The sequence below is a fragment of the Larus michahellis genome, chromosome 7 (genome assembly GCF_964199755.1).
Source record: "Larus michahellis chromosome 7, bLarMic1.1, whole genome shotgun sequence".
In the NCBI taxonomy this organism is placed as follows: Eukaryota; Metazoa; Chordata; class Aves; order Charadriiformes; family Laridae; genus Larus; species Larus michahellis.
Window position 1 is genome coordinate 44,421,146 of NC_133902.1, and position 26,057 is coordinate 44,447,202.

Genomic DNA, 26,057 nt, shown 5'->3' on the forward strand with positions numbered 1-26,057 from the left:
CACGTGTGTGTGCAATGTACTACTGTCTGGATGTATGGGGGGTTTTATTATTACTTTTGAGATGTTGCTACCAGTAACTGCACTGCTGTTGCTGCTTTACATGGAATATCTTCTGTATTTAAAAAGAAAAAAAAAAAAAAAAAAAAAAGGCGATAAAAACAATTAAAAAATTAGCCTATGGTTATCTTGGTTGAGGAACTTGGGAGTTGAGCGTTGCTTACTAGTTCCCTTGGTCTAACAACCTTCCAAACTTAAAAACAAACAAACAAAAATCCCTTGTAATTCTGTGTATGCATTGAATGTGTGTGTGTATCTATATCTATCTATCTATCTCCCAGTAATCTTATTCCACGGTTTCATTTCTACATTTTTATGAACTTGTTTTTTAAGGGTACTATGTTTAGTTAGAATAATTAAATATATAAAAGCTTTGAGAGATGATTTACTAGATAAATATATTTTCAGCTGGCTGATGTTCAAAATATTTTTTTAATTTTTTGTTTTTAACCATTCGAAATGTATTTGTATTTCCAAAATCAGACACGAATTGTACTTAGAAATATATTAAAACACTCTGTAGGGACAACAGTGTCATTTCTCTTTTAAGAATTTTGTGCTTCAGAACAATGCGGGATGTCAGTCTTGTGCCCCGATTTCCAATGGGCTTTTTTTTATTTAAAATGTGCTTTGCGGAAGCCTCTATTTTTAATTCTTATTTTTTAAAAACCCCCGTTCTCTGCCGTTCCCCTTCTCTTTGCCCGCTGTCACCGAGGCCCTGCTTCCCCTGCCCGCCCGCGCCTCCCTCCGCGGTGGCGGCGGCCCCGGCAACAGAAAATCGATGGGTTGCACGTTCCCCGCCCGCTTCCCGCCTCCTCCCCTCCCGCGCGGCGGAAGTGACGCGCCGGCCGGGCGCCGGCCTGCGGCGGGCACGGCGGCCATGGGCAGGAAGGAGCGGGGTGAGCGGCGGCGGCTCGGGGTGGGCGGGGGGAGCCCGGCGGCGGGGAGCGGGACCGGGGGAGAGACGGGGAGGGGGGGTCTGTCCGCCCCGGGGTGCCGCGGGGCCACCTCCTCACGGCTGCGGCTTTGCTCCCAGAGAAGAAGAAGTCCAAGAAGCGCCATCACGATGAGGACGAGGAGGATGAAGATGAAGTGCCCGGCAGGGAGTCTCAGGAGGCCGTGCCCTCGGCGGCGGGGAAGCAGGTGGAGGACAGCGGCACCAAAGTGGACGAGTACGGGGCCAAGGACTACCGGCATCAGATGCCCCTGAAGGCCGACCACTCCTCGCGGCCCCTCTGGGTGGTACGTGGGGCGGGGGGGGCCGCACGCCGCCCGTCGGCCGCGGGTATAGAATCGTAGAGTGGTTCGGGTCGGAAGGAACCTTAAAGATCATCTTGCTCCGCTCCCTCTGCCATGGACGGGGACACCTCCCACTAGACCAGGTTGTCATGGAGTATTGGGGGTCAGGAGGGGGCCCACACGCCTCCCGTGGGGCCGGCGGCTCCCGTCAGCCGCGGTTGGCGTGGAGTAAAGGGTGCTGTGGGCCCGGGTGGGCGACCTGGCTGGTGTGAGCGGGTCCCTCGCGGGCGGCGTTTGTAAAGGGAAGCTGGTGGGGAAGCGGTTGTGGGTTCCCTGCAGCCTCCAGGCAGGTCCCCTCTCTGTCCCTTGGTGTGCCAGTGACCGGACCGGGCAGTGGAGCAGCTTAAACCAGATGTTTCCGTAAGGGAGGTAAAATGGCTTGTGGAAGCGATTGCGTTGGCTCATGGCACGAGTGGGATCTGTCATGTCAGCGACACAGCAGTGGGGTTTGTGTGTTGGAATGGAACAGCCTTAGGACGGGCTGGTCTCATCTTCTGTAACTGGTGCCATTTCTCTCTGCCCTGAAAATGGCCTCAGTAAACCTCTCCAAGACACGGTGGGAAGCACAGGCACACAGAGAAGAGGGGGTTGTTACTGACTGTTGCTGAGTGCTGTGACACACAAGTGCTATCTTTCCTCCTCCGATCGTTGGGTCAAATGAGTGAGGAGTTTTTTGTTTCAGGGGAATAGGGCTGGAAGCTTGCTTCTGCTCAAGCAATTTGCTTAGCATTTAAAAAGAAAAAATACCCCAACATGTCAGTCTGGAAATGCTTAATCAGTCTGGGGGTGGTTTATTCTTAGTGCCATAGAAGGGATGCACACAAATCAATGTCTGGACCCTTTCAGAAGACAAAAGTTGTATGTTCCTGTGTCTCCGTTATTCTTTTTCTTGTTTTTAGGGAAAACGCTTTTTTTGAAACCCTGTGATGCATTACTACCTACATAGTCGACTGTCTCTATATCATAACTCCTGCTTTATAGGGAACTCCCAATTCTGTTCAGCTAACGCTGTTGTGCCTTCAGCATTTCTTTTTATTTCCGTAGGCTCCTGATGGCCATATTTTTCTGGAAGCCTTTTCTCCAGTTTACAAATACGCACAGGATTTTTTGGTTGCTATCGCTGAGCCTGTGTGCAGACCAACCCACATTCACGAGTACAAGCTGACTGCTTACTCCCTGTACGCTGCCGTTAGTGTTGGCTTACAAACGAGTGACATCACAGAGTATTTACAAAAACTGAGCAAGACTGGTGTCCCAGATGGAATAATTCAGTTTATCAAGGTAGGACTATTTTATTGGCATTGGAAATATATCTACTGCTACTAGTGAAATATTTCCTGCTGCCCCTGCTTAATTGATTTATTTTTAATAATTCATTGATTTTACCATCAGATTCTATTCTATCACTGTGTCAAGAGACTGTATGTGTTTTTTGCACACATACTATTTTCACAATATATCCTGAGTGGAGTTTATACCTTTTAAAAAAAATATGTATACCCATATGCACAGCTTCATCCAGTAATATGGCGAAAGTTTCCTCTGATTTGCTCTGGAAGAAGACTATGAATGTGGGAAGCTATCTGGAATAGCCAGGCACTCTCAAACATAGCCTGTCTAATCCTGCAAGTATGTTCTTGCAGTCTTGGAAGCAGGTTGGAATTGGGTATAAAAACTTGACTATCTGTGACTGGTCTCCGGCATGGGATGATGGGTGCATCTTTTGCAAATATCTTTTCTGGTGCATTCTATAAGCATAACAACACTGCAGGTAAGCGTTTTATGGTGCCGTGCTTCCCCAGAAAGACCTAAACTGCATTGCAGCATTTGGTCCCACACGTAGAATCGCTCTTTTGCGTATTCCTAACGACTGCTCTTGTTTGTTTGCAGCTGTGTACCGTCAGCTATGGGAAGGTGAAGCTGGTACTGAAACATAACAGGTAAGTGGCTTCTTCCTTAACCTGGGTGGCAGAGGAAGTCCTCCGTATGCGCAGCTCTGCATAAACGCGTGGTCTGGGTAGCTGTTGAGTGTTGCAGCTCCCGGCTGAGTGTAGCATCTGTTGATACAAGGTCGCTTTTTCAATTGTTGAAAGTGTTTAATACATCAGTCAGTCAATTCTGTGAGGCTGTCCTGAGCTCCTGGTGGTTAGCGTTGGACTTGCAACGTATCCTTGAGGTTTTCAGGTAATTGTTTTGTTCATTTCTTCCTAATTTATGTGAGCCTGGTTAGACAAGCTTTTCTACAGTCTTACGTATTTTGACTTTTAATCCATTACTCAGGAAGGATAAGGAAATCCATTGGCAAGAGGTGTATGCCTGTTGCTGGGTTAAATCTGATTTACCTTAGACCTAGAAGATGATGTTGGAAGGGGCCCCGAGAGGTCAGCTAGTTTAGAGCTGACCAATTTTATCTCAACCTGTGATTCTGCGATAGGGAGAGGGAAAGGAAGAAGGTGGCAGAAACCTGAAGCCTAGGCCTGTAGCTTGCCTGTGTTTTCTCTTTCTGCTTTTATTTCATTTGCAAAGTTCTCTGTTGTCCGACAGCCCTGGGACTACAGTGCTGTGCTTGTGCTGCTGCTTTTTTGAACCTGCTGCTTTGGGTAGAACTAACACTAGTATTACTAGCAGGTTTTTGTCCTCTTCCTAGGTGTTTCTGAGAAAAAGATTTCTTCCATACCACGTAAGACTTTTGTCTTTCTTGGCTCGTATTTTAACTGTGATCTCCAACCAGCATCGTTATTGATGAATCTCCAGGGAGAGAAACAATTTCAGGATGTGCTAATTTAAATTTTTAGATGGTTTGTGTTTTGGAGGTTTTGGATTTGGGGCTTTTTTGGTCCTGTGGGCAGGACTCTAAAACACCACATCCAGTGTTTTCACAGACTCGCCTCAATTCAGTCTCAAAAAAATGGACTTGTGTCACATGTCACAAATAAGATGTGTACGTGAGAGCTCTCTATAGTCAGTTCTGCCAGAGTTTTCCTGCTTGTGTTGTATTAGAGAACATTTGAGTAAGATGGATAACTGCAAAGTACATGATGCTTTGGTATAAGGCATCTTTTAAAGATTTTGATTGACATAATTTATTTATTTTTAAATTACCACCCCCAAGACTGGATACTCGAGAGTGCATTCAGGATGGTTATATATTAAAGCATCTATGCCACTTTTCCTTTAAGTTTTTCAGTTGATTAGTTCATAAAAATGTTTGTCTTTGTTCTTTAATTTTAGGTATTTTGTGGAAAGTACCCATCCTGATGTCATTCAGCAGCTTCTGCAAGACCATGTAATTAAAGACTGTCGCCTGAGAAATGCTGAGGGTGAAGAAACAGAGCTCATTACGGAGACGTTCACAAGTAAATCCGTGGTATGTTTGGCATGTCTTAAAATTGTTGAATTAACAGTAGATATACTGTTGAGTAGTTTGGAGTGGTTGTTGTTTGATTATTGTATCAGCAGTTGCGTTTGGTTCTGTCAGCAATGATCTGTGCCTCCTTAATGAGCCCAAATCGGCAGGGCACAGACGGACAGAGTGTGTCTCCAATGAAACTATTGGTGAAAATTCCTGTCCATCTATTTCAGATCTCCAAATCTAGTGAAGGTGGCTTTGGTCCATCAACGTCACAGGGAACAGATGCTCAGAATAAGCCAGACGTCCCAGCTGACTTATTTGAGTTTTATGAACAGATGGACAAAGATGAGGAGGAGGAGGAGGAAACGCAGACAGTGTCTTTTGAAGTCAAGCAGGTATGAGTATTGTCTCTGCATTTGTAGCTTTGGGGAATGTGCCCGGGTCTTGCAAATACACATGCGAACTTAAAGTACTGTGGCTCTTTGTTTGATAGGGGAGATCGCTGGAAGTCATTAACATTTCTTTCCTCTTGCCTTCCAAAATCTTAGGATCTTCCTCTTCGCTACAGAGGGCAGCAGACTGGGTATTGTTCCTTCCTTGCCTGCAAGGCATAGTGCTCACAGGCCAGAGAAGGGCTCCAGAGTAAGGGAGGTTCCTGTCATGTGCAGCTTAGTGTTGCTTTGGGCAAGGCAAATGAGAATTCAGTGGAGGGCAAATCTGCTGCTGGATTCAGAGCTTTTTTTTAACTTTTCGACGTGTGGGCGGTTCTGTTTTTGTTTTGTGATTCATGTTTGCAGAAGGAACTCTTGGTGGTTCTGATTTCATAGCTTGAGAAGGGCAGCTGGAGGTTGGAGCACAGTCCTGGCTTGACCTTCAGAGACCCTCTGTAAAATTTCTCAATTTGTTTTTGGACTCGGTGAGTCTAGTGATGTCTTACTGGGGAAAACGGATTTTTTTTAAAAAAAAGATAACTTGGTAGCTATTTTGTTTACCTAAAAAAACCCCAACCCAACAACCTCTTGGTGATTGAATCGGCCTGTCATTGTGGTGGAATAACTGCGTTACCAGGGTATGAAGATTTTCCAGATAACAGATGTGTAATACACAGAACCTTTTGTGTCTGTTATTGAGCTCTTTGTTGCAGGACTTCAGGGTGTAGTTTAGTCACTGCCGGATAAACAGCACATCTGAGAGTAATGCATCATGTTCTTCCATCTGTCTAAATAGCCCTCTCTAATATCGACTGTTATTTAAAATGTTTGAGGGGGGCAGGGGTGGTCATGAATAAAGTTTTTGGAATAAACTTTAACTCTTGCAGACTTCGTGAGCATAAAGGATAAATGTAACTTCACATAGTACTATATAATCTGGTTGTTTAGTGGGGGAAAAAAAAAAAAAGAAGAAAGAGTTGATTCAGATGTGGAGAATTTACCATTGTAGCTGTGTTTCCTCTCCAGGAGATGATTGAAGAACTTCAGAAACGTTGTATCCATTTGGAGTACCCCTTGCTGGCAGAATATGATTTCAGAAACGATTCAGTGAATCCCGATATTAACATAGATCTGAAACCTACAGCTGTCCTCAGGCCCTATCAAGAGAAAAGCCTAAGGAAGATGTTTGGAAATGGACGAGCCAGATCTGGTGTTATTGTCTTGCCGTGTGGTAAGTTTCTGGGTTGGTATTTTGGGGGTTTGTTCTTTATTTGTCTCTAATAAGGTGACTTCCAAATATTAGATTTCAAACAGTAGTAGGGACTGTTCCGGGTACCAGTTTGCGGAGTCCTCTTGGTTTTTAACAAGCGGGTGGTGAGGCTGTGGTGAGGGAGAGGCCTTTGATAGAGCTGTTGGTATCCTTGGAGTGATTGAAGAACTGATCTGTGGTTGCGGTAGCTTCACATTCCTGCTCATGCTTTCCCTGTTCCCTCCAGGTCAGCTCTGCTGGTCTTCCAGTGAAATGTAAAGCTGTTTGCATTGGAATCATTTGTTCCTCGGTTGGGAATAGGGAGACTGGGGTGAATTGGGAATACAAATATGGCATAAGGGGGTGCAAGGAAGAAAAGTGTTTGTGTGTACGAGTTCTGGGCAGGGGAGCTTGAGAAAAAGTCAGGAATGTGGAGATTGGGACGACCTATGGGAAGCAATGGAAAAGGGAGAGAACAGGAGACTGCATGCCAGTGCCCTTGGCATTTGGGGTGCAGGGGGCACACGGGAGATATGGCAAGGGCCTGAGAGAGTGTGTCAGGGATGGCTGGAGGAAGTGTGAAGGAGGAATGGAAGGATTTAAGGATTTGCTATGTTGGGGGAATGACCATGACTTCCCTCTAGAGGAAGCTTTCTGTAGCCACCTGGAATTTAACATGCTTTTGAAATTAAGAAAGTGTTAAAATTATTGCTTCTAATTGGCAAAGCCATTGTTTACAATGTTTATCCTGAGAAAATACAGTTATGTGTCCAGCGGACAATCCAGCTGGTGATTTAGAAGTGAATACTCCCATTTCTTTGAGACTGTTACAGTAAAGAAACAATGAAGAATTTGCTCTTACATGATTTCATATCCTCTCACAGTTTTCCTCTTTTCCTTTGCTCTTTATTTTTTTTTTCCCTCCTCCTGCTCAGTGATCTCTGAGAGATGAGTTATGAATATCACTGTTCTGTCCCTGCAGGTGCTGGCAAGTCTCTTGTTGGCGTGACAGCCGCGTGTACTGTCCGCAAGCGGTGTCTGGTCCTTGGTAATTCTGCAGTGTCGGTAGAGCAGTGGAAAGCCCAGTTCAAGATGTGGTCCACCATCGATGACAGTCAGATATGTCGGTTCACTTCCGATGCCAAAGACAAGCCCATTGGCTGTTCCATTGCGATCAGCACGTATTCCATGTTGGGACACACGACAAAAAGATCCTGGGAAGCAGAGAGAGTAATGGAGTGGCTTAAAAGTCAAGAGTGGGGCCTTATGATACTCGATGAAGTACATACTATCCCTGGTAAGGAAGCTGTGTGCAAACCTTTCACATTATTTACACTGTTAATGTTACTCTGCTCTTTTAGAAGTGGTGAGTTTTTGCTGGTTTTCTCATGATTAATATAGTGAGCAAATCCATGGCTTAGGATTTTGAGACAAGTAAACTGCCTTGTCCTACCTTCTTTTTTTTTCTTTTTTTTTTTTTCCCCCTAATACTACAGAGTTTAGCTAACCATTAGTTTTCTGAAGCCCTTCAAATTAGACACTGTGTTTTCTGTAATGGTAGTGTGAAATACAAGTCCTTGTCCTTCTGTGTAGGTTGATAAAGTGCTCTTAAGCACTGAATTACATTTGTATAATTTTGGAGAAGAATTCATCTGCCTTCTTTTGAGATGTAGTGGCACCGCAGGCTAGCTTTTAATATCTATTTCTACTCAATAAACTATGAGTAACCATAGTGATTCCTGTCCAGAAATAGCTGTTGTATTTGAAATTACTGTGTAATTGAGATCTATTCTTTTGGAAAGCAATAATGTAGTATTAAAGTGTCTGTGGAATAATCCTGGCTAAAAATACCACTCAGGGTTCACCCTCTACCTGTTCTCATGACTTCATTTGAATATAATTTGGTTTCTACAGAAATGATGGATTTCAGAAATAGACCTTGATGATTAACTGCCGTTTTATCAAAGTGGCATATTGCTGCCACTGTTCTTTCACTTTTGTTCTTTCTTGGTTTCATAAAAATTAAGGTATAGAATCTCCTCTCTGTCTTCAGAGTCTGCAGTTACCGGATCTCTAGCAATACTAAGGATGAGTAGTTCTGCCATACGCTAGAAGTCTTGAACGTGGCAGAGTCAGCCAAGAATCCTTGTGTCATAGTTCTTTCTATGAAATACTGTATCACCTAAACCAAGCCGTGTAACCTCTGAGTATATTAATTTTATCTCGGCAAATGGGAAATAATGCAGATGCCAGAAGGTTTACTGGGATTTTCAGAGTACACTGAAGATGTAAACTAAAGCTGCGATCAGTGTGAAGTTTTGCTGTAACACAGCTTTGTTAGAAGTGTATGTGAAACGGGGTAAAATTTCCCAACGCTGGTGCCTGCTCTGTGTTCAGGAGTTGATGAAAGTCGTTTTTTAAGTTGCAGTGTGTGTCTTCTAAATCCATTCAGGAAAGTAAACAGAAAATTTGTCTTGCATTTCTTAGCAAAAATGTTCAGACGTGTGCTCACCATTGTGCAAGCTCATTGTAAACTGGGGCTGACTGCTACCCTGGTCAGAGAAGATGATAAAATTGTTGACCTGAACTTCCTGATCGGACCAAAACTCTATGAAGCCAACTGGATGGAGCTGCAGAACAGTGGCTACATTGCTAAAGTCCAGTGTGCCGAGGTGATGCTCTGCTTTTTGGTACTACTAGTGTTTCTTTAGTATGCTTACAACTTGTTTGTTGGGTGGTTTTTTTAAGAAAGATGTATACAATTGTAAGTATTTAACTGGTAAAATCGGGTGCTGTTACGACTTTTCATTCACTTCGTAGCTTGGGCAAGGCTGCCACTGGTCGGTATGAACAAGTGGCAAATCCAGTAACCACGTGTTCTTCAGCCACATGTTCTTCAGAGTGACTTCAGCACTCTTTCTCTTGGCGGGGATTGTGGTGCCTGATGGGCTGTCCCCAGATCAGCATTCGGAGAAGTGAACAGTGGTTGCAGTATCGTAGACCTAGTTCGATGCAGCTGACATTTGTGTTGTCTGACATGACTTCGTACCTGAAGCTCAGTTCTCTGTGGTAGCACAGCATGGTGTTACAATGAGCATAACATCAGGTGGCATGCTGGAAGCTGCTTTTTGGAGACTTCAGCTGGTAGACAGACTGTAGTTTGAGGAAAATCCTTGTAACTCTTAAAACAAAGAATGATAGTAGAAAGTTTAAAAAAAAAAATAAGAAAATACCCACTTATTTCAAGCCTGAAAGCATGAGGGTGAAAACTGAAAACACAGGGGTGGATCTTACTATTTTTTTCCAATATAAGGGTGTGACCTCTGTTCTTCCAACATATGATGAGAGAAAAACAGGTACCAGAGAAGTGGAAGCCTTTCACACAGGCACATTAGAATTTTGAAGTAAACTTTCTGGTCAGACTAAAGGTCTAATTTAATATATTGTGTCTGGTAATTGACAAGAAAGATACTTAGGGAAGAGTATAAAAACAAGACAAACATATCTGTTACTTCTCCTGATACTTCTCCAAGCCATCCATCTTTTCTGACCTATACTTGGTTCCTCTGTAACCATCACTGCGTTTCTTTTTCACTAACTTGTCTGGACTGCCATTGAATGGAAGTGAAGTTTTAGCAGCTACAACTTGCTATGGTGGAGTTTCATAACTTACCTGTCTCTTGGGGTTTTTTCTGGGGGTTTTTCACTTTCTTTCTTGGTTTGTTTTTTTTTTTTTCTTTTCTTTTCATTTGGGAGAAGTTTTTTTTGTTGTGGGGGTTGTTTGTTTTTTTCAAACCTATCGTGCTAGTTTCATGGGATTCTTCCTTGTTCTGGTACTGGAATAAAAGATGCAGATGCAGGTCAGCTGTTCTCCTTTTGAAATTTGTGCAAACTGGAGGCTGTAGAAGGAAGAAACCCTACAACTATTTTTAAGTAATAGAATGCAAGTGAAGAGCATCTAGAAAATAACTAGGTTGAAGGGAGAGTAACCGGTCTGCAAATTTAAATTTGACTGTTTAGGCACTTTGGTTGATTCTGCCTTGGGAGCATAATTCTTCTCAGTCTCTGAACTGCCCTTTAGACATTGAAAAGTGAAGCACGGGCTACCTTTGTCCTGAATCATGTGAAAATTCTGCAAGTTTATATTCTTTAGGCTTAGGCCAATGTTTTGACATAACATTGGATAGGACTACCAAAAGCAAAGAATCAAAAAAAGCAATGTTGGTGGCTGATAAATAACAAGTCTACTACGTGCACGACTGCGTTGCATATTTGTTTGGATTTTCTTGATATGTTGTTGAGCAGTAGCATCTTTAATCAACTTGGCGTATTCCCCGAAGCCACGAAAGATGTCTGGTTTGCTCTTTAAGTGCAGTTCTTCCCAGGTGGCAAGAGAGGGCAGTCTGGTAAGGCAGGTCATTGTCACTGCAGGTACTACTCTTTCACTGCTCTAAAAGAGAACAAGCAGCACAGTTAAAAAGTGAAAAGTTTAAAAAAGGAGAACAAGCCTGTCCTTCAATTATATTTTCAGAGTTTTGTGATTTACAAATAATCCCTTTCCCAGCTGCCATACTAAGTTTTTTGGCTTGGAGTGTGCATCTTGCAAAATGTGGAAATGGAAAGCTCACTGGGGTGAGAGGTAGATCTCATCCATTTCCAAATCCAGAAGAGAGTGCAAATACAAATCAAAATATATTCAGTTTGCTATGTAGTCAGAGGCACTGAGCAATAGATAAAGTATTTTACTACAATCAAATGTTCAGTATTCGTATTTCGTTCTCACTTTGAAATATTTTCTTCTGATTTAAGAATTTTAAATCCTTCATATAGACAGTATACAATAACAATGGAGCTTATTCAATGCATAAATTTATTGTTAATGTAGTCAAGGGATGAAAAAAGCCTCATGTAGCATTTAACTCACTGGAAAAAAATGTTTTGAAACAAAAACCTGTTCTTAACAGTCCAGGTTGTTTAAATAAACTCCTGTAAATTGTCACATAACTTCCTTAGCTGAATGATGGTTATGAAAGAGGCTTTTCTTTGCAGTATTCTGTTAATTTGTACTGTGCAATGGATATGGGGGAATAATGCATGTACAGCAGAATGAATATCTTCTAAATTATATGCACTATAGATAGTGTCATTAGATGCTATAGATAGTATCATTGCACTGGCTTAAACTTTTAAACTTCATAATTTCTTCTATTTTCATGCTACAGTAGAAAAAATAGGAAGCCTAAACTTGTGCAATACTATGATATATATTTATATAATAAAATAGTTGCTTAGGGAAAGCTATTGAAAACTTCTAATCAATCCTCGTGTTTTGAAAGTTGTAGACTCAATAGCTGTTTAAAATAAAGAATCATAGAATCATTTGGGTTGGAAGAGTCCTTTAAAGGTCACCTAGTCCAACGTCCCCTGCAATGAGCAGGAACATCTTCAACTAGACCAGGTTGCTCAGAGCCCTTTCCAACCTGACCTTGAGCGTTTCTGCAGACGGGGCATCTACCACCTCTCTGGGATAACCTGTGCCAGTGTTGTAAAAAATTTCTTCCTTACCTCTAGTCTAAATCTTCTCTCTTTTAGTTTAAAACCATTAGCCCTTGTCCTATTCCTACACTCCCTGATAGAGTCCCTCCCCATCTTTCCTGTAGGCCCCCTTTAGGTACTGGAAGGGGCTATAAGGTCTTCCTGGAGCCTTCTCTTCTCCAGGCTGAACAACCCCAACTCTCTCAGCCTGTCCTCACAGCAGAGGTGCTCCAGCTCTCTGATCATTTTTGTGGCCTCTTCTGCACACATTCCAACAGGTCCATGTCTTTCCTGTGCTGAGGGCTCCAGAAAGATCACTCCTTTGTGGGTATATGAAAAAAAACATTGGTGAATTTGTTCTGTAACGAAAACTAAATGTGTCTCTTAGCTTTCAGGATATGGATGAAAATTAATTTTTATGAAAAAAGCTTTGACTGCTGTTACAGGGAGATTATACAGACAGTTCATTCCCTTAATCATTGCTCTGTAAAAAGTAGTAGCATTCAGTAAAATTATTAAGTATGAAACGTAAAGGAAATATCTTCCAGTCTTGTTCCAGTGCCACTGCCAACACATTTTGGAAGGCCAGAATATTAATGAGGTTAAACAGAGTTTGGCAGTGCTGGAAACCAACTGGTAGCTTTCATTTTGGTACAGAAATTACTGTGTTAAAATCTATACAGAAAGTCATAATGCATTATCATCCCCCCAGTACCTTTTCAATTCCCAGCGGAATAAAAAAAATAAATAACGGAGGATTACTTTGTGTGTATGTTTTGTAATTCTAGGTTTGGTGCCCAATGTCACCTGAATTTTATAGAGAATATGTAGCTATCAAAACAAAGAAACGGATACTGCTGTACACCATGAACCCAAATAAATTCAGAGCCTGCCAGTTCCTCATCAAGTTTCATGAGCGACGAAATGATAAAATCATCGTATTTGCTGACAACGTATTTGCACTGAAGGAGTATGCAGTCAGGCTTGGGAAGTAAGTGTTCACAACCAACGATGGCACTGTTGTTTTCCTCCTTCCTGGAAAATTGCCTCGTAATCTCACAGCTTTCAGTGGTCTTTAGATATTTCTTGTAATACTTTGATTTAACTACAGTCCTCCTACGTGAAAAGGAACTCAGGAGGGTATTTTATTGTCACTGCAACATTATTTCAGTGTGGAACTGTTTGAAAAGAATCTCTGTTCAGCATTTGCCTCAGAGGAGTTTTCATCCAAGATTTCTGTGAAAGACTGTTAGTATTTCTCCATCCATTTCTCCATTTACTATTATTGAAAGCCAGTGGAGAAATGAAGGGCTTTTAAAAATATCACTAGAACTATTTCTTTAACAGATCATAGCTTCCCCTGTCTCTGTGACGAAGGTTTTCAAACATACACTCTCTGCACCTTTGAAGATCTTTTGGACCTCGGGGCATTCCTCTGCAGGTTCTCAAAAGGTCTTAACCTTGTCTAAAAAACTTAAGACAAACTTTTTTGGGATTTGTGCTGTACCACTGCACTGCCTAGAATTATTGTAAGCATTTAATAAACAAAAGGATATTCCTCCCATGAGCTCCTCAGCTACCTTAAATGACTCTAACATGAGTGCAGTTACGGAAGGTTATGCAAATGGAGTTTAATGTGGGGTTAGCGTCAGTGGGTTTGGAGGGATGATCAGGGAGAGTGTTTGCCAGGATAAGGCATAGAACAGTTTTTGGGGAAAATAACCATAGAAGCTGGCCTCATCCCGCGTAACATAATAACGTAATAGCCCACATAACGCCTTGCTTGCTGGAAGCTGTGGGGCATTTTAGCTACGTATGATTTCATGTCTAGGAACTTCAGCAGTACTTCTTAGCAAAACTGCTTTCCAAAATTCGTGGTCAGTTTTGACTGTAGTTTAACAGCCATGTTGTACTGGCTTGCTCTGACATCAAATAGTAAGCAGAGCTAATGGGGCTGGATGAATTCCAACGCCCGTGGTCTCTCTCATCATTATTTTAATCTGTCTGGACAGAGATTAGCTGTAATGATGCCTCTGGAATGTCTCTAGCAGTGTTCAGTGCACCACAGAAAAAGCCTTTAGCAAAGACGATGCTGGGAGGGGGTGTTTGCTAAGTAGTGCGGCAGTTGTTACGTGGGGCAGATGCTCCAGAAGCAGGGCAGGGAAACCAGTTAAAGAAATATTAGGTGCTTGCTATTCGTGTTCTTGAGTGAATTCTCCATTCCTTACATCACGTGTGGAGTGCCAGGTTATACGGCTGTCAGTGTTGAAAAGAAAGGAGGCTTGCAGTGCTGGATAAAGGTGAGGGAGTCTTTGTTTTAACCAGAGAATTTTCTATCATAGGCTGCTATGAGCATGCTGAAACAAGGGGAGCTGTTGGTTTGGAGGGGGCAGGAATTATATGCGTACGGAGGAGAGAGCAGCGCAGCGGGTACAGTGGTTGTGGCCGAGGCTCTGCCTGGCCCGGGCTGGCCAGTCCCCACCGCGCTGCTCATGGCCTGGTTCAAGCATGTGGGGTGGTTGGGCTCCTGGACGGAGGACGCTCCCAGATGGAGGGAGAGATGGCCATCGCCTGGCTGGCTCTGCCGGCTCCTCCCTTACCTACCCCCCTTTCCCTTGGTACTGTCAGGGAAAGACCATGCACGTGACAGGAATTAGTTTGACTAGTAATTTTGGGGGCTGCAGAATTCAAATTTGCTTTGCCAGCTTTTACTCTGTCATGAGTCTGTCATCCAGTGTCGTATAGCTCACGTGCTGTTTTTTACTGGTGTTATTAATATGTTTAAATCAGTGTTTCTGAAAGATTGTGCCTCTATGGTTTTGACAGTTATGTCAGTTAATGGGAGGGGGATCTATCTTTGCAAATCCCTCAAATGTCTTTTTGCAGTGAGGAAAAGGGGTCATTTTAGAAAAAAAAATAAATCAGTCTAGCATTGAATATTGTAGGTTCAGGAAGGTACTCAGATATGTGTTAATGAATCATTGTCAAGTAGGATCTGGGTGGGGGTGGGGACTGAAATGGAGGATTGATAGCCAGGAATTCTAGGTTATTCTGTTCTTAATAAAAAATGTGTTTGAAGCCCTTCTTGGTGGCTTTAAGAAACAGAAGGTTCACAAATGCTTTAGTTTCAGTTTAAATCTTCCATTTAAGTTTTGTTGGGGATTAAAGTTGTCACAATTTAAATATTAAATGAAATTTCGAATAAGGTTTAAAACCATTACTGAATGACACTAATTGAATAATAACAGTATTGTTTCAGAGTTGACGCATTTGCCACTCATTTTTAGCTGTGCTTTTCTAAAAATCTGATTAAGTACACAAAGTAGAAGAATTAGATTACAGGTGACTAGAATTGTTTGGTAAAAGAAAAATAGTTTGTAGTAAAGAAAGCAAGAGGAGCCAACGCACAGGAATTAGTTGATAAGAATAAAAAAACCTTAGCACTGTGTGCTGCATGCGTATGTTCAGCTACCACCCACCTATTTGCAACATTAAAAGTTAAATGAAACATTTGAGGTTGGTTCCTTGTGTTAGAAATAATGTATGGAAGTGTGAACAAAATAGAAATTGTAGAACTTAATTCCTGTTACTTGAAGGTGCTTGTTAACAAGCATTTGGAAAAGTAGTGCAACAGATGAAAAAGCAGTGTCTATGCACTCCTGCAGACCTCTTGTTTTTCATGTGGGCTTTGCCACTTCTGGCTTTTTTTTTTTTTAAGCTCTGCTTAGGCAGGAGGAAAACAGCCAGACTCTAGAGAGAATCTTGGAAATTCATAGTAGCCCAAGTTACTCAGGAAGTCTGTGGGTGACCAAGAGTTTGTGTGAGCCTTCTGGACTGAGATCTTGAATATTCCAGGTGATTCACCATCAAACATTAGAAACCTTAGGTGAAATGCCACTGTGAGCTGCTCGTGGCCATGGAACCTTTGGGACCTTGTTCTCATTTCAGCAGGTCCAGAAGGTCTTAGGAGGGGCAAGAGGTTAACTTCAAAGGCAAATTTTCCCAGAACAACATCCAACAGCCAGCTTGTGACACTCAGCATATCATGGATAGAGAAGCCTGGATTTTCAAGGAAGCAAAGGTTGCAGCTGTCAATGTGCTAACTCAGTAGATTTGAGGGAAAAAACCCTCTTATTTTAACAGCTGCCTTCAGTCTTTCATGTAGGCTCAGCAAATGCACTCAGTCTGTTGCTCTACAGCTTCATTGGTGCGTGTAATTGCAAAACATTTCTAACTGTCAGAATTTATTTCTGGCAGACTGGGTTGCTGCAGAGGGTTCCACAGCCAACTGGGTGGCTGCCATAAAGAGCCAAACAAGCTAAAAGTAAAGTGTAAGATGTACCAAAATCTGTTTTGGTTTTTATATCAATTCAGATGCTCCCTGCTGTGCTATCTTAGTTCCTGATAAGAAATGATAGAGGAATCTTGAATTGATTTAATTTGCATGTGTTCTGTTCTTTTCAGACCCTATATATATGGTCCTACCGCACAAGGAGAAAGAATGCAAATTCTACAAAACTTCAAGCACAACCCAAAAATCAACACTATTTTCATTTCCAAGGTAAGCGAGGACATTCAGTGGGTCATCGTACCCATCTTCAGAATGAACTTAAGAGTGAGTTATACGTGCATGTTGTGCGTTTGACACCTTTGTATCGCAGCTCACAAAGTGTCCTTTGTATGAAGTCTTTGTTTATGACACGTGGAAATAAGATGCTGCTCAGAGGCTGCTTCTCTGTTCCAGGTAGGTGACACATCCTTCGATCTGCCGGAAGCCAATGTTCTGATTCAGATCTCGTCCCATGGTGGGTCTCGAAGACAGGAGGCTCAAAGACTGGGACGAGTGCTGAGAGCCAAAAAAGGTAAATGAGGTGGTTGTTGGGCTCTGGGCCCTGGATCATTGCATCGCAGAACTGCAGAGAAACTGGATGTTCATGATACTTATTTATATTGTTCTTGGATTTATGTTTCAGTCAAAAAGAATATATGCCTATATAGCAGTGAATGAAAATGAAGCGTTTTCTGGGTCACTAAAGCTTTGTGTTGGGAAAACTTCCAAAGGACAAAAAAAGCTGAAGGAAAATTAACTTTTTGTTCTTTCAGGCTTCTTTCACTTTTTAATTCCTTGATAATCTCCTTAACATGAAATAATTTTTAAAAAATCATAGTATTAACTCTAAAAAGCAAGTCTCTAGAAAGCACGTTTTTGATACTGCAGATTACTTTATTTTAAAAATGGGATTTGGTTTCCAACTAGTTGCGACTCTACAACACATAACGAAGGAGCTCTTTGTTTAGAAAAATGATTCTTAAAATACTTCCTGCTTGCATTTAAGATCTGCATACACTTATTTTATGTGCAGTTTGTGCTTGTTACAGCTGGGGCTTTGTTTGAAAATGCGTACAAATCACATGTTAGTGAATTAACAAAGTCTCAGTGAAACCTTGGGTTTTAAAAGAGAACCCAATGCTGTTGGGTAATAGATATTTAGGACTGTAAGTTTAAAAAAAAAAATTATACGCAGCCTGGTATATCCTGGCCTTCAAATAGACCTATGAATTCTTAGGTAAATATCTTTGTTTCACCTTTTTTAGTGCAAAAGCACAGCGAACTCTGGTTTCCATTGATAAAACTTTTCTTTTGTGTTTTTCTACTGAACTTTTTGGATGTGTGTTGCAATCCTGGCTCTCGACTTTTTACTTCTGCTTTACATAATAGACTTGAAAATAATTTTATCTTTCACCTTGCTGAGCATAATAAAGAAGCAGGTTCCTCTCAGAGCACTAATGTAATTGTGGTAGTCTACATTTCCTTTTCCGTTTTTAACTTTTCACCCATTCTCAAGTTATTAAGGATGAGAATAGGAATTTGTCAATCAGTTAATGTCAGGTCTGGGTGCAGCTAAAGCTTGCAGATTTTTTATGTGGAGAAACAACTTATTTAAACACCTGTTTTCAGTATCCAGATCTTTTTTGTTCTTGGTTTCAGTGTTCCAAATGGAACTAATCACTCGGTGTGTTTGTCTCCTAGGCATGGTTGCAGAGGAATACAATGCCTTTTTTTATTCTCTTGTATCCCAAGACACTCAGGAAATGGCATATTCAACAAAACGACAACGGTTTCTTGTAGATCAAGGTTATAGCTTCAAGGTAACTTGTCCCTTGACATTTATTATATTTGTGGCCTAAGAATATTACTTTCATATTCTTTCATGTCAAATACTTGAAAATTCCGGCTGTGGAATGTATTAATGAAGGTTTTGCTTGCAAGCAAGAACTGTTCCAGTATTGTTTTATCACCTCTATTACTGTGAGGGTAGATAGAAGTAACTTAGTACAGCTTCTAGGAAGGTAAGTATTCTAACTTCAAACCAAGAACCCACTGGGGAGTGAAGCAGAACATTACTTGCATGGTTGGTTTACGTTCATGCTCTTCAGTTGTCCATCCGTACAGTCCTCCTATTATACGTTATTGTATTGGTTGTGCATAAAGCCTTGTTGATAGGTGTTCATGTCGGAGTGGCCAGCAACAATTCAGAAAACTTCCGGAACATCACAAGTCTCAAATAGTTTCCAAAGAACTCCTGTCTCAGGCCAGTGTTTCCCTATGGAGCAAAAATCTTTTTGCTTGTGGCTAAAGACAACATAAAACGGGCAGGATTCATCTGTCCTATATTCGTACATCTGACTCTGGGAATCATAGTTAGGTGTCTGAAATGTCTAGCAACCCATTCCAAAACAAATACCTTTCAGGGATCTTTGTCCGCGCACTAATCTTGTGCACCGTTTCCACAGTGCTGTCTAAAGCCTGCAGTGGTACAGAAAATCAGTCAGGATGCAGACGTGTTGATGTGGTGGCTCTGTGGTAGCAGAAACTCTTCTGGCTAACGGAGCTCTTCAGACTGCTTATTTAGCTTCTGCCAACAGTTTGACCTTCCTCTTGTAATTTTCTTAGCATGGAATTAAGTATGTCACCAAAGTCACTGGGTTGAATGTTAATTGATTCAGAAATGACAGAATTTACTACAGGAAAAAGACTTACTGCAGAGTAGATATCTTCCTACTTACAACTAAAACATAGTCCTCAAAATAGAGAACATTTTCAGTGTTGACAATGTACCAGAACCATGGCTTGTAAGTCAGAAGTTTCTCCTGAAGTCCCTTTTGTAAAGGGCTGAATGCTGTCTCATTTCTCCAGACATCCTTGAAAATTGATCACCCCTTGTGCTTCAGTTTATTGTGTATCTCTAGATGTTGTCTTCTTCCAAACATAAAGTCTCATTTCACCAAAGCTCCTCTCTTATATAGATTTCACAGTGTATCTCATTTATTTTTCTTTTAATCCATGGGCTCCCCCGTCGATTGGGTTGTTAAAGGCAACAGAGTGTCGTGATATCTCTTGCTTTAGGTAAATTATTCCGTTACAGAACTGGAGTTTACTGCTCTGATTAGAAGCCTTCCCAATAAGACACATTGCTGAGAAGAATAAAAGATAAGGCTCCCATGTCTGCCTTTAGGGAACAAGCTCAAGCTTACGGTGTTGATAGAATCACGCAAGGATTGCTGGAGGTGCAGGGGCAAGCACTGGAGCTATTTGAGAGCTTTTCCTCAAGAGGCATACGTGCACCACAGGACATCGCGATGGGTGAAACCTCTCTGAGCTGCAGCCATGCTCAAGTAAATAACTGCTCTGTCATCACCATTAAAGAGAGCTTTAAGGGGGTCCTTACACCAAAACAGACGTGTCACAGTATTAATAGGTAAAAACCGTGTTTTGCTTTGTAGTGAATGTATTTTGACAAAATTGCAGATCAGTACTAAGCTGCAGCTAATTACTAATTACTAATATGCAGCAAATGCATCTATGTGGCTATAGCCAAGAAGATTAGATAAATCCCCTTACTTATATTTGAACGCCTTGGATTTTAGAACTAAGAAAGAGGTTAAAATAGAGGGACTTTATTTTGCAAGGAAGACCTTCTGGGAGCTTTGGTGTAATATAAGAAAAAATGCAGTGCAAGTGGCAGCCGAGTATCTGGAGCTCACCAGTGCTGGAATGTTCTTTATTTGCAGTTTAGAAACAAAATATTAGAATATCTATTTTCTTCTGTTTGCCAAACTTTAAGCCTTAGTCATAGCTGGCATCAAAGGATAAAAGGGCTGGAAGAAACTTCCAAGAAACCATCTATTGTGTTTCTTCATTCCAAGCCAGGATCAACTATGTGTGTGTCATTCCCAGCAGATGTTTCTCTTCTTATTCTTCCAAATATGGAGACTCTACCTCATCTTTTGGTAATTATTTCAGTGCTGATGTCCTCTCCTTCAGAAGTTTTTGTTCCTAAATTACTAAAAATTCATTATCCCTTTAAAAGGGTAACAGCTTTCACTTTTTTCCTAAGACTTACTTTCTTCTCACCATCTCTCAATTGCTACATTCTCTGCCTTTCATCAAAAAGAGGACTGGAATAATATTTTATGCTAAATCACATATTTTGTCTTTGCTTCTTAAATAGGAGCCTTGTCACCACAATTTACTGCATGGAGTTTACTGCTGGCGGGTTTTTTGTGTTAGCTAACCATGGTTTAGTTATTTACTGTATTGTGTTTTTATTTAGAGGCTGAATGTAGAATATATTAAATTTTAAACAACTAGCAGAAGAACTGACTATGTCAAAGTATTGGGGATAACTTTAAACTTGGCATCTGTTGAACAGCTTAAAAAAACGATGATGCAGTGGGAATTCTTTCCGTTCTGTGAATCACGTTAGCACTGTTTTGCAACCACAACTGGAAACAGGCTAATGCAATTTAAAACTGCTTTTCGTGACTTCTTTATTTTTGAGAAGATCATAGCACATACCCTGCTAAATAAACAAGAAGGGGAACCATAGTGTTCTTTTAGCCAAATATAGTAGGACAGGTTGCTTCCCTGAAAGGATTCTTAAAGCTAGGACACGTCTCAGGAAGACATCCATTTTCGAATTGGAAATTGCCATTGCTAACAGCCCACGAGACTGATTGTTCATTCTAGCATTTTTCAAAAACAGTACTTTGTGTCTAATATGGATTGGTTTACCTTAAGCTGTATTTCTATTTTTTTATCAGTCATTGTGATCAGATCCAGACCAGATTACTGAGGTAATTAGTTTCTAATTGTATTGACTCAAGAGATAAGTTGAAAAAGGAAGATGAGGAGGAGAAACACTACATAATCAAGGGAAATGGATGAATTAGAACGTCTTTCTCAAAACCTCTTCTAAGTTGGAAACATAGTGGGGAAAACTGAGATTCTCATGCATAAAAATATGTTTACCAGAATGCATTTAATTGCAGGAAAATTTCTTGTGATGTTTTCAAAATACCTTTAATTAAGAAAGCAAGCTGCCTATTGTAGAGCTTTTTAACAGAAACTTGAGAGTTTTTCAATTCTTCAGAAGGTTCTTCAGCTAATGGAGTATATGGCACTGTGCTGCCAGTAGATGGCATGTGCCCTGCATCCATGGCTATCAAATGAGTTGCTAAGAATTTCAAAGACAGCAAATCTAACAGAAAAGTACACAAATGTTGAAAGCGTCCTTTTGCTCTGCTGCTGGTACTTTGTTGCAAGTTTCTGCACTGTCTCTCAACGACTGATGATATATCTCAATTTTTTAGTTGGTTTTTTTTTCCCCGCATATTTCTCAATGCTTGTTACTAAAATTCTCAGTGTCTGGAAAGCTAGTGGATTATTTTTGTTAAATATAAAGTACTAGTTCTTAAACTAGACAAATCTAGAGTCTGCATCAAACCTTGCAGTAAGCTGAATACGCATCTGAGCTATATGTGCTTTGGTCAGGTTCTTGGTCAAGCTGGTATGGACAGTGTTTGGCTGACATCCTCTGCCCAGAGCTTTTCTTTTTTCTTTTCTTTTCTTTTTTTTTTTTTTCCTCCCAAAGGTTTGTATTTTGCATTTCCAGCTAGAATATAGCAAGGGATGGATGCGTGTATATATACGTACACCACGTAACAAGATTTTGTATGTATCTGTGCTTTCCATTGTATTAAGAAATTCACACCATCAATAAAAGTTGAAGGCAGTTCTAACAGGGTATGGAATCCAAAATCCTTGTCTTGGTTTTGAATAGCTAACGCTGAGGAGGAAGAGCCCTCACTTTGTGCTCTGTTTCTTAGGTAATAACAAAGCTTGCAGGCATGGAAGAAGAAGAACTTTCATTTTCATCCAAAGAAGAACAGCAGCAGCTTCTCCAGAAAGTCCTGCAAGCGTCTGACCTGGATGCTGAGGAGGAAGTAGTTGCTGGGGAATATGGTTCAAAGTCAGCTCAGGTAATGAAGAATGCTTTGAAAAGGATGACCACAAATGCGACAGAGCCAGACTGTTCCATTTTAATTCTAAATGTGATGCCATCGTTGATGCCCTAGTATCTTTGTGAAACATTGGAGAACAGATTTATTTTTTAAGCTGCATTAGTACTTAGCTATTTGAGTAAGTCACTTGTTGGGCACTAGAAAAAAGCTAGGTGTGGAATTCATATCCTTCATTATATTTGAGGGAGAAGATGACAGATCTGTTGTTACAGATTTTGAAGTAAATCTTCCCAGTCACAAGCAATGAAAATATTTTATAATATTTTTAAGATACATCTATGTCAGAGCACATACTCTTGTGGTGGCACTATGCTCCTTGAGTCATGCCCTGATTTCCTCATGCCCAGAGGGCAGAAGCGTAAAGGCCACATCATTTTCAGAAGTACTATTATTGTCATAGTTTAACATTTTCAGAAACAGATACAAGAAAATAAATAGCCTGAAACATTTATTGATACATAAGTTAAAATCAAGCTACAATGTGATAACTAATTTTCTGGGGTTAATTTTTAGCTAAATGGCGTTATGCTGAAATGTATTATGAGTTCCCACTCTAACGTATCTTTCCATATTAAATGTTATATATGTTTGTATACTTACAGTGAGCGGCAGGCACTGACTTTCTTTGTAGAAATTCTTTTTAAGAAAAAAAAACTTCAAAGACTTTTTGGCATTAAGGTCACTAAATGAACAGTGCCGCCCAGTAGCCAGCGGGCACCAGTAGGTTAGAGCTGGTCTGTCTAATCACACACTAAGCATGTGGTTTTCTCCCCTTACTTGCAGGTGTCGCGTCGTACAGGCACAATGAGCTCTATGTCAGGAGCAGATGATACGGTTTACATGGAATACCACTCTTCACGGAGTAAGGCATCTGCAAATAAACACATCCATCCGCTATTTAAACGCTTCCGGAAATGATGTCCATCATGTGTGCATTTTGTTAAAACTGTGGATCCATGTACCTGGTTCCGTAACTAAAAATATGGAGTTGAAATTTCTGACAGGTCCTATAGAAGACTTTTTATATAGCCACATATTTACATAGCAACGTATGTGCCCTCATGGATGAATGTGAAAGTGAAAAAGGAATTAAATGGTACCACAGGAAGGATAGTATCCAGTGACTGGATCCTGGTTAGACCTGTCTGGTTTTCAGGGTAATTAATAGACTATATTTTTATCAGCTGAAGAGCCTTTTTCAGAAAAATTCTGGAAAGGTTTTGTAAATGAAGTTTGTACTGATGTTTGAAATATTATTTATCTGATTATTGTGTCTGCTCAACAAAATACTGTTTGGTTTTTTTTTTATCAAGACCATAACATTGGTCTTGATCTGTTGGTTCAAAATAGGTTGGTATAAATCTTCACCATACTGGAAGGAGTAGAGCTATCCTGGTTATATGACAGTTGTGCTTCAGAAAAATATTGACTGTTTCTTTTTAGCATCAATTAATAAATTGAGAATACAGAAATATTGGAAGCATAATTCAGAACACATGGTGCTTGTTTTCAGTCTCTGTATCAGTCAAGTAATTTTCAAAATGGAACTCATCTGGTTCAGTTTAAACTTCGTTTAGTCTCTGAGCCCTACCCTGTAACACACGGTTCCTTCTCTTCTTCTGGGTCTTCTGCCTCACTAACTGGGACCAGCCATGACAGTGCTTGTGTGGCTTATATGGAAGAGACTGATGTGCAGTATTCTGCTGCTGATTTGATGATGAGAGGGCTGGAGCACCTCTGCTATGAGAACACGCTGAGAGAGTTGGGGTTGTTCAGCCTGGAGAAGGGAATGCTCCAGGGAGACCTTATAGTGGCCTTCCAGTACCTGAAGGGGGCCTACAAGAAAGCTGGGGAGGGGCTGTTTGCGAGGGCATGTATTGATAGGACAAGGGGTAATAGTTTTAAACTAGAGCAGGGTAGGTTTAGATTAGACATTAGGAAGAAGTTCTTTCCAATGAGGGTGGTGAGACACTGGCACAGGATGCCCAGAGAAGTGGTGGAGGCCCCATCCCTGGAGACATTCAAGGCCAGGCTGGATGAGGCTCTGAGCAACCTGATCTAGTTGAACATGAACATCTAGCTCGTCACAGGGGGGTTGGACTAGATGACCTTTAAAGGTCCCTTCCAACCCAACACATTCTATGATTTCTTCTCCCCGGTTTTAAAGCATTATTTACTTCTAATAGTAGTTCGGACCAGCTCTTGTGGAGAAAGTGGAAAAATGGTAATTTAGCATAACAGGTGGGGTCTATGATGGTGGGATAGCTGAGGAAGTCAGTCAGCATCCCTCCGCATAATTCTAACATGCTTTATGAATTGCTTTGGAACTATTCTCCACTCTCCATAAACTTGAAAAAAAAAAAGGAAATGGCTTAATAGTAATACTGATTTTTGTGCTTGTGGCACTAGTAGTGGCTGCATTTAGGACAGCGCTCTAGTTCTTATGTAGTAAATCTCGGCTATGATGACTAATGATCTTACTTTCTAAGTAATGGGTCTGTGTGGGATGCAGTACTTCAGTATCAAGTAAAGCATAATAATTTTACGAGTAAAGAATGACTCCATGCTTCAGCAATAGTGTGTTGGTATTCAAACTTTAGATGTAATTACTTTGATATAATTACTGCAGTAATTACTGCCTGCTATTACTCCAGACTGTAGCTGCAAGTGGCAGACTGGCATGCATTTACTCACTGCGAAGCACTTGCTGCTGCGCATGGTGGCATCTCTACTGGAACACGGTCAGTCCGTTGTGCTTTCCAGACGGGAGTCGGTCGCTGAGAAACTGCTGGTTCCTGGGGCTTTTGTTGTACTGGCCCCTTGCGACTCCCAGAGTTCCAGGTCCCACTCCTCACCCGATGGTCACCACAGGCTGCTCCAGGATGGCTCTGTAATCCCAGTCCTCCACGAAACTACTTCACCTTCTTCAGCCACAAAACTCAGCACTGCATTTTTGTCAGGTGGGTGCCTTTATTTGAAGCAGTGCTAGACATTGCAGTCGGAACTGCACCGTGACCAGGCAGTGCGTGGTGGGCTTTGGTTGTAGCCTGAACCCAAAGAATCTGGGACCACCTCTCTCTCGGAGTGCAGTCAGGTCCTCACAGGCTTTATCAGACGCTCTTGTTGGCCAGTGCTTCTCTTGCACAAATGCATAGCGAGATCCCTTGCTAAGCAAAATCATAGAATCATTTAGGTTGGAAAGGACCTTTAAGATCATCGAGTCCAACCGTTAACCTAACGCTGCCAAGTCCATCACAACACGTGGAAACAATATGGATGAGCACTCCATGTTTGCCTTGAAAATGGTGCAGATGCAGAAAATCTTGCTTTCTGCCATGTGCTGTATACATACCCTTCTGAGATGCTGCCTTTATCCCTACGGGATTATGCCTGGACAGCACTGGCTGTTTCCCAGCAGCAGCAAGGTGCAATACGGTTCATGGATCCAGCTGACTTGCAAATGAATGGTGACAGCTGGATGATTACCCAGAAAGGATTTGTCTGCTGTAGGACTCTCGTTAAACTGGGGGTAAAATAACAGATTTGGGTGGCAAAACTGTGTTTTGGACCATGAGCGATGGCAGAGGCAGGTGAACTTTGGCATAAGTACATTGTTTCTTGGAATTCCGAGGGCAGAGGAAGTGCGATTTTCTTGGATGTAATTCAGGTTTCCTTGCTGAAATAAAAGCTTTCACTCCGCTTCCTGGCCACCTCCTTAGTTAGGCTGAATTCCATACTGAGGACTTAATCTTCTTGAGGAATTGTCATT

General features: G+C 41.4%; 1 protein-coding gene across 1 annotated transcript; it reads left to right on the forward strand.

The window, feature by feature from the left end:
• Positions 1–888: 888 nt before the first annotated feature.
• ERCC3 (ERCC excision repair 3, TFIIH core complex helicase subunit) lies at positions 889–24,858 on the forward strand. Its single transcript, XM_074593719.1, has 15 exons — positions 889–956; positions 1,094–1,299; positions 2,401–2,637; positions 3,247–3,296; positions 4,588–4,723; positions 4,939–5,103; positions 6,166–6,370; positions 7,371–7,685; positions 8,876–9,060; positions 12,712–12,914; positions 16,388–16,484; positions 16,668–16,785; positions 17,955–18,073; positions 22,094–22,246; positions 23,072–24,858. The coding sequence occupies exons 1-15, from the start codon at positions 938–940 to the stop codon at positions 23,204–23,206; spliced, it is 2,343 nt and encodes a 780-aa protein (XP_074449820.1). The 5' UTR covers positions 889–937; the 3' UTR covers positions 23,207–24,858.
• Positions 24,859–26,057: the final 1,199 nt, after the last annotated feature.

What these genes read in the sequence shown, in the direction of transcription:
- ERCC3 (XM_074593719.1), top strand. An exon ending in TGTTATTGTCTTGCCGTGTG is followed by an intron (nt 6,371 to 7,370) that starts GTAAGTTTCTGG and finishes CTGTCCCTGCAG; the next exon opens with GTGCTGGCAAGTCTCTTGTT. An exon ending in CTAAAGTCCAGTGTGCCGAG is followed by an intron (nt 9,061 to 12,711) that starts GTGATGCTCTGC and finishes TTGTAATTCTAG; the next exon opens with GTTTGGTGCCCAATGTCACC.